The sequence below is a fragment of the Halichoerus grypus genome, chromosome 1 (assembly GCF_964656455.1).
Source record: "Halichoerus grypus chromosome 1, mHalGry1.hap1.1, whole genome shotgun sequence".
Classification (NCBI taxonomy): Eukaryota; Metazoa; Chordata; class Mammalia; order Carnivora; family Phocidae; genus Halichoerus; species Halichoerus grypus.
The window spans coordinates 207,701,017-207,713,710 of NC_135712.1; the positions used below are offsets into that span (position 1 = coordinate 207,701,017).

At 60.6% G+C, this 12,694-nt stretch overlaps 3 protein-coding genes across 6 annotated transcripts in view; 2 read left to right on the plus strand and 1 right to left on the minus strand.

The window, feature by feature from the left end:
• The first annotated feature begins 432 nt into the window (after positions 1–432).
• Positions 433–4,063, plus strand: KLF1 (KLF transcription factor 1). Its single transcript, XM_036110825.2, has 3 exons — positions 433–568; positions 1,354–2,197; positions 3,404–4,063. Exons 1-3 carry the CDS (start codon positions 482–484, stop codon positions 3,577–3,579), a joined length of 1,107 nt encoding a protein of 368 aa, XP_035966718.1. The 5' UTR covers positions 433–481; the 3' UTR covers positions 3,580–4,063.
• A 603-nt stretch (positions 4,064–4,666) lies between these two features.
• DNASE2 (deoxyribonuclease 2, lysosomal) lies at positions 4,667–7,510 on the plus strand. Of its 3 annotated transcripts, XM_036110826.2 has the most exons (6): positions 4,672–5,026; positions 5,146–5,323; positions 5,413–5,491; positions 5,805–5,969; positions 6,059–6,256; positions 6,659–7,510. In XM_036110826.2, exons 1-6 carry the CDS (start codon positions 4,932–4,934, stop codon positions 7,015–7,017), a joined length of 1,074 nt encoding a protein of 357 aa, XP_035966719.1. In that variant the 5' UTR covers positions 4,672–4,931; the 3' UTR covers positions 7,018–7,510. The 3 variants fall into 3 exon arrangements, with proteins under 3 accessions (XP_035966721.1, XP_035966720.1, XP_035966719.1); XM_036110828.2 differs by lacking the exon at positions 6,059–6,256 and having other exon boundaries at positions 4,667–5,026; XM_036110827.2 differs by lacking the exon at positions 5,805–5,969 and having other exon boundaries at positions 4,670–5,026.
• Positions 7,511–7,632: 122 nt separating this feature from the next.
• MAST1 (microtubule associated serine/threonine kinase 1) overlaps positions 7,633–12,694 on the minus strand; it is a 29,853-nt gene continuing 24,791 nt past the window's right edge. For both annotated transcript variants that reach the window (XM_036110821.2, XM_036110820.2), the window contains 8 exons: positions 12,455–12,633; positions 12,130–12,377; positions 11,586–11,792; positions 11,143–11,372; positions 10,709–10,831; positions 10,455–10,591; positions 9,133–9,320; positions 7,633–9,029 (listed from right to left, as the gene is read on the minus strand). In XM_036110821.2, coding sequence (XP_035966714.2) covers positions 7,777–9,029; positions 9,133–9,320; positions 10,455–10,591; positions 10,709–10,831; positions 11,143–11,372; positions 11,586–11,792; positions 12,130–12,377; positions 12,455–12,633 — 2,565 coding nt within the window. In that variant the 3' untranslated portion in view covers positions 7,633–7,776. The remainder of the gene's footprint in view (positions 9,030–9,132; positions 9,321–10,454; positions 10,592–10,708; positions 10,832–11,142; positions 11,373–11,585; positions 11,793–12,129; positions 12,378–12,454; positions 12,634–12,694) is intronic.

Here is a 12,694-nt window from a genome sequence, read left to right on the forward strand (position 1 = left end):
GGGACTTCATGCCAAGTCCCGCCATCAGCACGGTCGCTGCTGTTTATTGGGGAGGGGGAGAGCTACAGGGACCCGGTCACAGGAAAGGGTGTCTCAAAGCCCCTTCTCGGGATCCCCATTCTGTCTGTTACCCCTTCTACAGGAAGATAACTAAGAGTAGGGCACCAAGTCTATCCTTTTGTGGGGACTCAGTGCCTCGCTTTACCCAACACCTGAACCCTCAACCTCTGAGCCCCCAGCCCCTGAACCTCTGACTTGGCTTTATATATGGGGTCAGTCCTTAAGGCCCAGCCCTTAAACAGGCTGAGATGAGGTCTCTTCCCCAGAAACAGTGACCCCCGCCTTGCCTGCCTCTTATCAGGGGCTGCAGCCAATCAGCTGAGGGCAGAGAGGAGCCCTCCAAGGGGCCATTGGTGTCTCAGAGCCCACGAGGCCACGGAGGGAGAGGAGGCCTGAGGCCCAGGGTGGGCACCAGCCGGCCATGGCTGCAGCTGAGACCGCCTTGCCCTCCATCAGCACGCTGACCACCCTGGGCCCCTTCCTGGACACACAGGAGGACTTTCTCAAGGTGGGGCCAGGTGGGGTGTAGGTGGGCTGGCTGGGGTCCTGGGCTGTGGTGAGAGCTTGGGGGGGGGGTGTCTAGTCTGCATCTTGCTCTGCATCTTACCCAAGGCTGGGGGTCCTCAGTCCAGGGTAGGAGTCTGAACTTGGTCTAAGGACCTATTCTTGTCATATAAGACTGAGGCTTGGAGGGGCACCTGGCTGGCTCAGTAGGTAGAACATGCAACTCTTGATCTCAGGGTCATGAGTTCCAGCCCCATGTTGGGCATAGAGCTTACTTTGGGGGAAAAAAAAAAAGGAAAGGAAAGGAAAGAAAGAAAAGAAAAAAGAACCTGAGGTTTGAAGCTGAACACTGCAGCAGTCCACAGTAAGACAACCCTAGATATCAGGGGAAACAGCAAATGCAGGAATTTAATCTTGGGAATTAATTTTTGGGGGGACAGGGAAGGAGAGGGAGAGCCTGGGGGAAACTGAGGCAAGGCTGCCCCCCACCCAGCCTTCCATGCCTAGCTCTGCCCCCCCTTCCCCCATGCCTGAGTGTGGCTCCAGATAATGTCAGTCTTATCTTGGGTCTCCAGCCAGACCCATCGACCTCTGTCCCCGGACTTGGGGGGGCTGGAGGGAGTGTGCAGTGTAAGGGAGGGGGACAGACTGACATGACAGACAAGCAACCAAGACCCCTTTCCAGAGCCTCTGGCCAGCCTGCCCCCATCAGGGCATCCAGCCCCTTCCATCTCTGGGCAGGGTACCCTGGTGTCCACGGAAGCCTCACGCTACCGGGTCCCTCCCCAGTGGTGGCGCTCTGAGGAGGTGCAGGACTTGGGTCCGGGTCCCCCTGATCCCACCGGGCTGCCCCTCCACGTGAGGCCGGAGTTGCAGGACGCGCCCAGGGAGGACGAAGACGGCGAGAGGGACTCGGCCACTGCCTGGGATCTGGATCTCCTTCTCACCAATTTCTCGTGCCCAGAGCCGGGCGGCGCGCCCCAAACCTGCGCTTTGGCGCCAGGCGAGTGCTCCGGGGTGCAATTCCCGCCGCCGCCGCTGCTGCCGCCGCCGCCACCCGAGACTCCCAGCCCGTATGTGGGCGGCCCGGGGCTGGTGGCTGGGCTCTTGGGTCCCGAGGAGCACCCGGGCTGGGCACGCCCGGCCCCAAGAGCCCCGGCCCCGGACGCCTTCGCGGGCTCAGCCCTGGGCCCAGCCCCCGAGCCCAAGGCACTGCCGCTGCAGCCGGTGTACCCCGGGCCAGGTGCGGGCTCCTCCGGCAGCTACTTCTCGAGGACCGGGCTTTCAGTGCCCACGGCGCCAGGCGCCCCCTACGGGCTGCTGTCCGGGTACCCAGCGCTGTACCCGGTGCCGCAGTACCAAGGGCACTTCCAGCTCTTCCGCGGGCTCCCGGCGCCTGCGCCCGGCCCATCACCCCCCTCTTTCTTGAGTTGTCTGGGACCCGGGACGGCGGGTGCCGGACTCCGAGGGACCGCAGGAGACCCAGGAGGGATCGCGGACGCGGCGCCATCCAAACGCAGCCGGCGATCGTGGGCGCGCAAGAGGCAGGCGGCGCACACATGCACGCACCCGGGCTGTGGGAAGAGCTACACCAAGAGCTCGCACCTAAAGGCTCATCTGCGCACGCACACAGGTGAGGGAGCGGGGCGCGGGGCTGGAGGATGGGCCTCAGGACCAGAGAATGGCTGGGGAGCTGGAAAACCCGAGCAAGTGGCGGAGCTAAAGCAGAATTTCGGAGCCACGGGCAGGGCAGAGGGAGCTGGGAGCCGGCCTGGGACCCCAGGAGCCGGGTGGGGGCACTGAGACAACCTGGGGAACCTGAGGAGCGTCTCAGGGAAGAGACGGGTAAGACCTGGGCAGGGGAAGGGCTAAAGAGCAGAAAGCCTGGCAAGTGACAAAGGGGGCGGGCTAGAGGAGGGACTGCGGAGAGGGGACAAGCTTGGAATGCCAGGGGCGGGGTCAAAGACAGAGGGTTCAGGTGCGGGGCCAACGGAGAGCGGAGTTAGCCGCCAGGAGTATAAAGCGTGGGTTGCTTGCCGGGGAGGCGGAGCCAGACTGTAGGGGGCGTGGCCGCACTCAGGAGGAGAGGCAGGGCCAGAGTCAGTTTCCGGAGCCCAGAAGCCGAGGCAGGTCCAGGAGGATAGAGGGAATAGAAAGGAGGATGGGCATAGGGGAAGAAAGCTGGGTCCCAGGGATCCTAAGACGGGGCGGGGCTGTGGAATAGAGGCTGGGGGGAGGAGGAAGGGTGAAGCCTGAATTTAGGAGTCCCCACAGGGCCATGTGTACCTTCCTGTGCAGAGACGCAGGGGGAGAGGCCAGGAGTAGCCTGGGGAGAGAACAATCACCGGGGACTGGGCCTGGATTTCGAGGCCCAAGGGTCAAGGCCGGGGGGGGCGGGGGGGGGCGGGCAGAATTAGGCAGCAGCTGGAGGGTCCCCAGGGAGGGGCTGGAACACAGGGAGCCAAGCCAAAGGACGAAGGTGGGGATGGCTTTAGGACTCCGGGGCAGGGTAATAGGGAACAGTAAATGAAGCCAGTGGGGTAGGGGACACGACTTGGGTCCAGGAAATGAGAATGGGTTTGGCGCCAAATGCAGGTACAGAGGGGTTGAGGTCGCAGAGGCAGGACGTGGGTGCAGAATCAGGGCCTTCCCCTGAGAGTTGAGCGCCTCCCTACATTTTGCGTGCTGGGGCGCCTCCGTACTTGCCTCACCCCAGTACGGACCAAGGCTGAGCAAAGGAGTGCGACCAGATAGGTGCAGATAGATGCAGAGGCAGACCGGGGAGGGGTGGGGCGGATAGTGGCGCTCAAGGCTTCCTCATCCCCCACCCATCCCCCAGGGGAGAAGCCCTACGCCTGCACGTGGGACGGCTGTGGCTGGAGGTTCGCGCGCTCGGACGAACTGACCCGCCACTACCGGAAGCACACTGGACAGCGCCCCTTCCGCTGCCAGCTCTGCCCGCGCGCTTTTTCACGCTCCGATCACCTGGCCCTGCACATGAAGCGTCATCTTTGAGCCCTGCCCCAACACTTGGACCCTTCCTGGGGATTGGGGATGGAACAAGAGCAGATCCACACAGGGTGGTTTTTCCCTCGGACGGGCCCTCTCCTGGATTCGCGGCCCCACAGATCCACCCAAAGATCAAGGACTGGCCCATAGACAGACTGGGGGAGCCTCCAACCCAAGCTCCCACACGTCCTCAGCAACAGAGCTACACAGATACAGCAAGACAGAGACCTCCAAATAAATGGACTCAGTTGGACACTCAGACATTTCGGACAGAGAGATAGACCCTCAGAGAGCTGGACCCTCAGACCAGCTTACAAGAGGCCCTGGGCAGTGGGAGTGGTTGTGGGGTGAGGCTTCCCAAAGACCCTGGGCCTAGAAGGGGGCTTCACACCTTGACTAATGAAGCTCTGCATAGTGGCTGGATCTGCTGTGAATGGTTATGGGTCCTGTACCAATGCCCCTCCCAGATAAAGGTTCAGCGTTGGCCTGACTTTGTGGGTTTTGGCTGCTGGAAGATGAGAGGAAGTTTACTCTCAGGGGTGAGTTTGGGGGGCCATACACACCTTCACACCCTCATGTAAACTTCAGTGACCCCTCTTGGCACTGGAGGCTTTGCCGCCCCTCCCGGTCACACCCCCAGATTAGCCTAAATCGTCCTTGTCTCCTGCCTTGAACCCCAGGTACATTCACTGGGACCGTCTCCCTCGGTCCCCAGCCCTCAGCCTGGCCCCATCACCCTCCACCGTGACCCGATCCAAAATATTCCCTTGAATAGCTACCTCAGGGGGCCCCAGGAAAACATGTGGAATAAAAAGGGGGAGGATCAGGAGCACAAGCGCCCCTTAAAAGAGCAAAGTTCACAAGAGTTAGACCTCAGGTTGTAAGACAGGAAAGGAAAAAATCCAAATCTGCGTTTGACCCAGGAGCCGGAGCAGCGGGGTGCTAACGGAAGAGAGCGGTTTGAGACTAGCCACAGTAGAAAGAGACGGAGGCGGGGCCTAGCGGAGGGATGTGAGCTATGATTGGCCAGGAAAGGAGTCGGAGGCGGGAGAAGGGTCATAGGAGGCGTGGCCTGAGCCGGACGGGTGGGTGGAGTATATCAAGAGTTGAGTCCGCCGGAAGCGCGTGGAGGTGCCCGAGGGGAGTGACGGTCAGAAGGGAAGCCCCGCCCCCAGAGGGCCCCGAACTGACTTTCCAAATTTAAGCTTCTCTGTCTCGCGGGCAGTTTCCATCCTCGTGAGGTTCCGGCTGGGGTTCCCACGCCTGTCTGGGGAAGTGAAAGTCGACTAGGGACCGGCCCGGCCCAGCTCGTGACCTGGCGACCCGGGCCCCAACACAGATTCCTGGACCCAAGCGCCATGGCCACGCTGAGCCCGATGCTCCTGGCCGCGCTGCTGTGGGTCCCAGTAAGGACCCTGACCTGCTACGGGGACTCGGGGCAACCTGTGGACTGGTGAGTGCGCAGGTGCCGACCATCCCCCTGGGTTGGCCTGGGGGGTGCACCGCAACTGGGTGAAGCCTGGGGTTCCCTCTCTTCCCCTCCCTCCATTTCTCCCATTCCTCAACTTCAAGGTTTGTCGTCTACAAGCTGCCAGCCCAGAGCGGGCCCGGGAAAGCGGCGCAGAGCGGACTGCGATACAAGTACATGGATAAGGACTCAGGGGGCTGGCGCGACGGCGCGGGGTCCATCAACAGCTCGGCGGGGGCCGTGGGCCGCAGCCTGCTGCCGCTGTACCAGAACGCCAGCCAGGTGAAGGGGCGCCTGGGCTGAACCTGGGATGAGACTCTAGGGCCCAGCCTGGAGGGAAATTTAAAGTTGCCCCATCCATCTCCCCCCAGCTCGCCTTCCTGCTATACAATGACCAGCCACCTAAACCCACTGGGGCTCAGGACTGGTCCAGCCGGGGGCACACAAAGGGTGAGTCCCAGATTGGGGCTGGGGAAGGGCTCTGGTTTTCTATGCATTTTCCCCAGCTAACCCCTGCCCTGCCCAGGGATGGGGTGGGGGGGGGGGTGCTCTGTCAGACTCTGGACATCTGCTTCCTCATTATACTAATATTGTTTTTCTTCTTGACTATGAGAATTGACAGCTGCAGAAACTGAGCTCAGCAGTGGTGTCAACACTGTCCACACCTTCTCCAGGCCCCTGGCAAATGGAGGGTGTTCCTGGTGGCATACGTGCTTGTTGGGATGCCTTGAGCAGTCCTTCTGATCCCTGTCTTCTGGTTCAGGTGTGCTGCTCCTGGACCAAGAAGGGGGCTTCTGGCTGGTCCACAGTGTTCCACGGTTCCCTCCACCCGCCTCCTCCACTGCATACAGCTGGCCTTTTAATGCCCAAACCTATGGGCAGACCCTGCTCTGTGTGTCTTTTCCCCTCACTCAGTTCTGGAAGATTGGTGAGTGTGGACAGGGAGGCAAAGTGAATCCCTGATTCCCAGGCCAGAATGTGGAACAGTCCTTCATTTTCTCCACCCTTGCCCTCCAGGCAGACAGCTGACCTACACCTACCCCCTAGTGTATGACCACAAGCTAGACGTGGCCTTCGCTCAGAAAATCCCCTACCTGGAGGATGCGGTCAAGGGCCACCATGTTCTCCATGGCCCTTGGAACAGCAGTGTAACACTCACATCCAAGGCAGGGGACACATTCCAGAGCTTTGCCAAATTTGGAAAATTTGGAGATGGTGAGTCAGATGGAGGGTTGCAAAGCTCTTTTTCTGCAGGGGGGGTGCCTGGCATGTCCATGGCTAAGGGCAGGTCAGGAATAAGGACTAGGACTTTTTGAGAGCCACAAGCAAATGAGAGGTAGATAACAGACTTGGGTTCACATATTAGTTTCTGGCTATGTGATGTGTGATTCAACCAGAGCCTCAGTTTAACCCATCTGAGAAATGGGGACACCGATATCTACTTTAAAGGATTGCTATGAATGAAATGATGCATGTAAAGCATTTGGTAAGGGCTATTAGTTTTTGTCATTCCCTGTGTTTCCAGGAATTGACAACTGAGGAAACTGAGCTCAGAAAGGGGAAGGGGCCCTGGCAGCGACCCTGACCCTGTCCATGCCCTTTTTCCATCCTCCACAGACCTGTACTCTGGCTGGTTGGCAGAAGCCCTTGGCAGTAACCTGCAGGTCCAATTCTGGCAAAACTCTCACGGCATCCTACCCTCTAACTGCTCCAGGGTCCAGCATGTGCTGGACGTGACCCAGATAGCTTTCCCTGGGCCAGTTGGACCAGCCTTCAGTGCCACAGAAGACCACTCCAAGTGGTGTGTAGCCCCAGAAGGGCCCTGGGCCTGTGTGGGTGACATGAATCGGAACCTCAGAGAGGAGCAGCGGGGTGGGGGCACATTATGTGCCCAGCTACCAGCCCTCTGGAAGGCCTTCCAGCCTCTGGTGAAGGCCTGGAAGCCCTGTGGGGAGAACAGAACCTTCTCTCCATGAAGCCCAGCAGAGCATGTAAGAGCTAAGGCTCAGAAGCCAGTTGGGACTTCAGCTTGAACCCCAGTTTAATGCCTAATTGTGTGACCTTAATGATGTGCCTTAACTTGTGACTCAGTCTACTCATCTGCAAAATGAGAATCACAATACCTGATTCAAGACTGTTGAGAAATCAAAGGAAATTGGTGGATGGATGGGGCTGTTAACCTTTTTTCTTCAAGTGGACACTGGGACTCCAGACAACATTACAGCCCTTCTTCTCTCCCTGACGGTCTGGGGACAGCTGGTATATAAATGAGACCCAGGGGCGCCTGGGTGGCTCAGTCGGTTAAGCGACTGCCTTCGGCTCAGGTCATGATCCTGGGGTCCTGGGATTGAGCCCCGCATCGGGCTCCCTGCTCAGCGGGAAGCCTGCTTCTCCCTCTCCCACTCCCCCTACTTGTGTTCCCCCTCACGCTCTCTCTCTCTGTGTCAATTAAATAAATAAATAAAATCTTTAAAAATAAATAAATAAAAAATAAAATAAATAAATGAGACCCAAAGTGGGACCACAAGGAAGGGTCCACCCAAGACTCACCTCCCTTCTCGATGGTAATCAGACCTCAAGACGCACACAGGCAAGGGGGCAGAAACACGATGTCTTGCCCCGCCAGGGGAGGTGGGGTGAGCCCCAGAAAGCTCACACGGCACAGACACGCTTTATTTATATGTGTACATATGTATACAGGCGGCTGTACAGAGCAGGGCCAGCGGCCCCCTCGGCTACGGGCCTGGGGGCGTGGGGCAGGGTGCACCTTTTTTGGTCAGGCCTGCTGGGGGTACAGCTTCAGCAGGGCCCCGGGAGGTCAGCCCCACCTCAGGCTTGGTGGCTGGGACCAAGAGGGAAGTGGGTAGGGCTGGGGGCCCTGCACTGCTGGGCGCATTCTTTGTGGGGGCTGGGGAGGGGGTTTGGGGTTCTGGAGAGAGTTTGGGGGAGGTGGGCTTGGAGCGAGGCCCGCTCAGCGTGGTCCGCTCCTCCACCACCTCTAGCACCCAGCACTCCCGACCCCGGGGGACCTCAGCTGCGGGAGGCGCCAGGGACGTGGATTCCTGCAACCCTTTGGAGTCTGCACCAGGAAGCTGGGGCGCCCCGGCCTTGGCCCCGGGACGCACAGGCTCTACGACAATTGGCACCAGGGGTGTGCCTGCCTCACCCGAGCTGCTGCGCCTGCCGGTCTCGTGCTCCTGCACTGGGCTCAGCGCGGCCTTCGCCACAGCCCTGGCCACCCCACCTGCTCCATCCTCTGTCTGCACGCTCTGGTGCCGTGTGCCGCTGGTGTCCAGGGTCCGGCCCCCGGGGGTCGTCACACGGGGTGGGGTGCAGGCCTCGGCACCACCCGGAGACTCCTTCTCCTTACTGGACGCCGGCGGCCTGGGGGCGCCCTCGGGCAGCAGCGGGTCCGCGCCCAAGCTCAGGGGCGACTCTTGGCGGCCCAGGCGACGGACGGCGACCTGCCTAGGTGTGCCGGGACCCTCGATGGGGGGCGTCTCGCCGTCAGACTCGGCGAGGCTATGCAGCGCCAGCTCGCCGTGGAAGTCCTTGCGGAAATCCGGGTGGCCCACCTCGAGGCTGTGTTTGCGCAGCGCGCCCTTCTTGTCGGCGCCCAGCGAGGCTCCCAGCTTCTCCGCCGACTGCACGCGTTTGAGGAGCGGCGAGCGCGGGGGCTCGGCACTCTTGGGGCGCGGGCGCACCACCGGCGGGGACGAGTGCAGCTTCGCAGGGAAGCTCTGCGTCGTGTGCGAGCTGCCCACCGTGTGGCCCGGCAGCGGCGGCGGCGACGCCTGTGTCGGGGACGGCGTGTGTGCCAGCGGCGACAGCGGGATGTTGCCGGCCGACTTGCAGCGCGCGGAGCGGTACTGGCGGTGCAATTTCGGCGACAGGCCGTGCAGCGTGCTGGGCCGGATGTGGTGCGACGCCGACGACGCTGGCGAGTTGGGCGTGCTCGAGGCCGGCGAGCTGCTCTGGGAGGAGGCGCCTGCGGGCGGGCGAGAGGGGCTGTTGCGCGCCGGGGGCACAGCCAGGGCACAGCCCCGCCACCCTGCGCCGCTCGGCCCGCCGCGCGCAGGCGCAGAGCGTACCTAGGTAGGCGGAGTCGGGCGTGGAGCGGTAGCTGTGCGTAGGCGAGCGTGCGGGCAGCCCGTGCGTGGGCGAGCCCGGGAGGCTGTCGCTGGACGACAGCGACCGGTTCAGCGACGACAGCGAGCGGCTAGTGTGCAGCAGGTTTGACTGCTTTGTGATCTTGCGGAAGAGGGAGCTGCGCTTCTTGCTGGGGGACAAAGAGGGGGCCACCTACCCTTCACCAAGTTCCAGAACGCCTGGCTTCTTCCACTTTAGGGCCGCACATCCGCCCCTGGGGACCGCTCACCCCTCCTGGCCCCTCCCTCTCCAGCTGCCACCTACCTATCAAAACCGAAAGAACTTTTCCTAACTCTGGTCCTATTTGGCTCCTCCCCATCTCAGGCCCCCATTCCTTTCTGGCCGCTCCCAGCCCAAGCGAGAACACCCATCCACACCGAACCAACTTTTCCCGGCCCCGCCCACCTCTCTAGCCCCTCCCTCTCCAGCTGCCACCCACCTAACAGGGCAGGAAGAAATTCACCTGACTCAGTTTTGTCTGGCTCCTCTCACTCAGATCCCCCACTCAACGACTTGTCCAGGCCAAAACGCCAAAACCCTCTGATCTAAATACAACAGTCTCCTGGCCCCACCCACCTCTCCTAGCTCCTCCTACCCCTAAGGGAAGAAATTATTTCAGTCGGCCCAGTCTTGCCTAGGGGGCTCATTTCACATAGAAATCCCTTCTCCTATGGGGCGCCTGGGTGGCTCAGTCGTTAAGCGTCTGCCTTCGGCTCAGGTCATGATCCCAGGGTCCTGGGATCGAGCCCCACATCGGGCTCCCTGCTCGGCCAGGAGCCTGCTTCTCCCTCTCCCACTCCCCCTGCTTGTGTTCCCTCTCTAGCTGCCTCTCTCTCTCTCTGTCAAATAAATAAATAAAATATTTAAAAAAAAAAAAAAAAAGAAAGAAATCCCTTCTCCTAGCCGCCCCAGCCGCCTAAATATATCCAACAGGTCAGGACCGGCTCCCGGACAGCACCCTCTCTAATGGACAAGTGCTGGCCCTGCCCACCTCCCAAGACACCTCCCACAAGGTTTTTCTCCCAGCCTAGAAACCTGGCACAGCTTCCTTTCCTGGCTTCTCGCACTCTCCCAGCCCTTCTCACTCTGTCCTCTTGGTTTTGTTCGATGGCCCGGCCAGCCACTTTTCCTGGGCACGTCCCTTCTCCGGTCCTCACCACCTCCCACCTTAGCCCCGCCCACTGCTCAAACAACAACACAAAACCACAAGTGTTCCCTCAGCCTGCTGTTTATAGGCCTGCCAACTGCACTTGACCCCACTTACCTCTCCTGACCCTCCTTGGCAGAGGGCCGCTTGTTCCTCCTAGCCATTTTGGCTTTGTAGCTGCTGCGCCGTGCGGGGCCAATGCGAATGGAGGTATTTTCGAAGGGCGTTGTAGTCACCGCTACCTTATTGCCACTCTAGGGGAAGAAAGGGGAGAAATGCCCTGCTGGAGGCTGCTCAGGCAGCTCCAGTTCCCCAGGATCTCTCAACCCTCCCTGGCCCTCCCCGCACGGGGCTCCCTCCCTTGCACTCACCTTAAGGATCAGCTCAACGACCTCAGGATGCACCATGCCATGCACAGGCTCCCCGTTCACGTGGGTGATGAGGTCACCAGCACAAAGCCCGGCCTCCTGGGCTGGGCCTCCCTCTTCCACGTGCTGGGGACAAGACACCCCACAGGGGTAGAGTCACAGGATTGGTAACAAAGAAAACTCCCTGAGCTTCTGTGCCAGACGCCTAACTCTGCATGCACAGCAATCCTCATAACACCTAATGAAACAGTAATCATCTTCCCCATTTTACAAATGAAGAAACTGAGGCTCAGAAAGGGAAGTGAGAGCACAGGTCACAGAGGACTCTTATCCAGGTCCTGGTTCTACAATTTGGCTGTCCCTCATTCCTGGAGGTCCTTCTTTCCCCTCCACCCACCCCCCACCTCCGGACATAGACTCCAAGCACGTGTGCTCACCCAGACAATGTGATGGACACTGTAGACATCCGAGTCACCCATGTAGACCCGAATGGCACGCAGTGTGAAGCCGTACTTCTTGCCAGAGCGTTGGATGGTGATAGGGGAGCGGAGTCCACTGACAGCCGGTGAGTAGTCCCGGCTGGGTGAGGAGTCCCGTGAGGATGGGTTAGAGGAGAGAGATCGTGGGGACATGGGACTGGCCAGGGGTGAGCTTCCATGGGGGTCCACTGCAGACAAAGAATCACAGTCAGAGATTGGGGCCAACAAGATACATCTCTCCCTGTAGCTGCTCCTCATTCCTCCCAAGTCAAAGTCCCAGGGTTCTCATTGGTCCATCCCAGAGCCAATCATTGTGGACAGGGAAAATACAGTGTTCTCATTGGCCTATCCTGCCACAAATGGAGACAGCCCCTCCCCTGCTACGTGGAGACCCGCGTCACCTGCAGGAATCATGACGGACAAAGCAGTGGCGGAAGCTGACTTGATGACTTTGCCCCCAGTTCGAGAAGGTCTCTTCTCTACTGCGGGGTCTCCTGACAGTTGTTGGTGCCGCGCCCGGCGCAGAACCAGGTCATTGGTGGCCCTCGGGCTGGATGAGTCCCCATCCTTCGAGGCTGGACAGAGGTCACCTGGGCGTGGGCGGTCAGCTGCAACAGAGCAAGTGGGTTAGGGGTCAGTCTAAGGCCACGGACTTCCTGCATGCTGTTCCCTCTGCCTGAAATGCTCTTCCCGCTTCTCTCTCTTACTTGTGAGTTTCACGAAAGCAGGTAACATATCCATCTAGCACAGCTCCTGATACAGAGGAGTGCTCAAATACATTTGTTGACTGAGCATGGAATATGGGGTGTTCCCCATGTTGATGAGAATCCCCAGGCTGCAGTGTGAAGAGTGGGTGAGCTCTTGCATAAACAGCACCACGCTCACTGAAATGTTCACTATATGGCCACTGCGGAATTGGGGGAGGCGGCAGGAGGGAGCACTCACTGGCCTCGGGGTCCCCAGCGCTGGGGGTGCCATCCCCTTGAGCTGCCTCTTTCGGGGCCCGCGCATCCAGCGAGCCCGGGGGGTCAGAGCTGGGCCGGGGAGGCCTGCGCAACCGGCCCTCATCCTCGTCCTCTTGGGGGGCGCTGAAGCGGCTGGGCTCCAGCAGCGCGGAGAAACGGCGGCGCGCGCCCAGCGGGGGACTGGCCTCCCCCTCCAGGAAGCTGGCCTCCGAAGCCGAGAAACGCTTGCTGCACGAAGGGGTAGTGGTCAGAAGAGACACGCCCCCTCGGACCCCGCCCCCAAGCCCAGTTCTGTCCCTGCTCACATCTCCGGGGAGCCCCCTCTCCAGGTCTTCTCGCGCAGGGTCAGGCCTCCCAGGCCCTCCCGCTTGCCGGCCGCCTTCTCCTCTGGGCCCTTGGCGCTCGGCTCCCGCTTGCTGGGCCCCGCTGCCGCCACCGGGGTCTTGGGCTCGTGCTGCGACAGTTGCTCCATGCTGCTATACACCTGAACGGGCGGGCGGGTGGTGGTGGGAGGCAAGCCCGGCCCCGGTTCCCGCCTTCGCTCC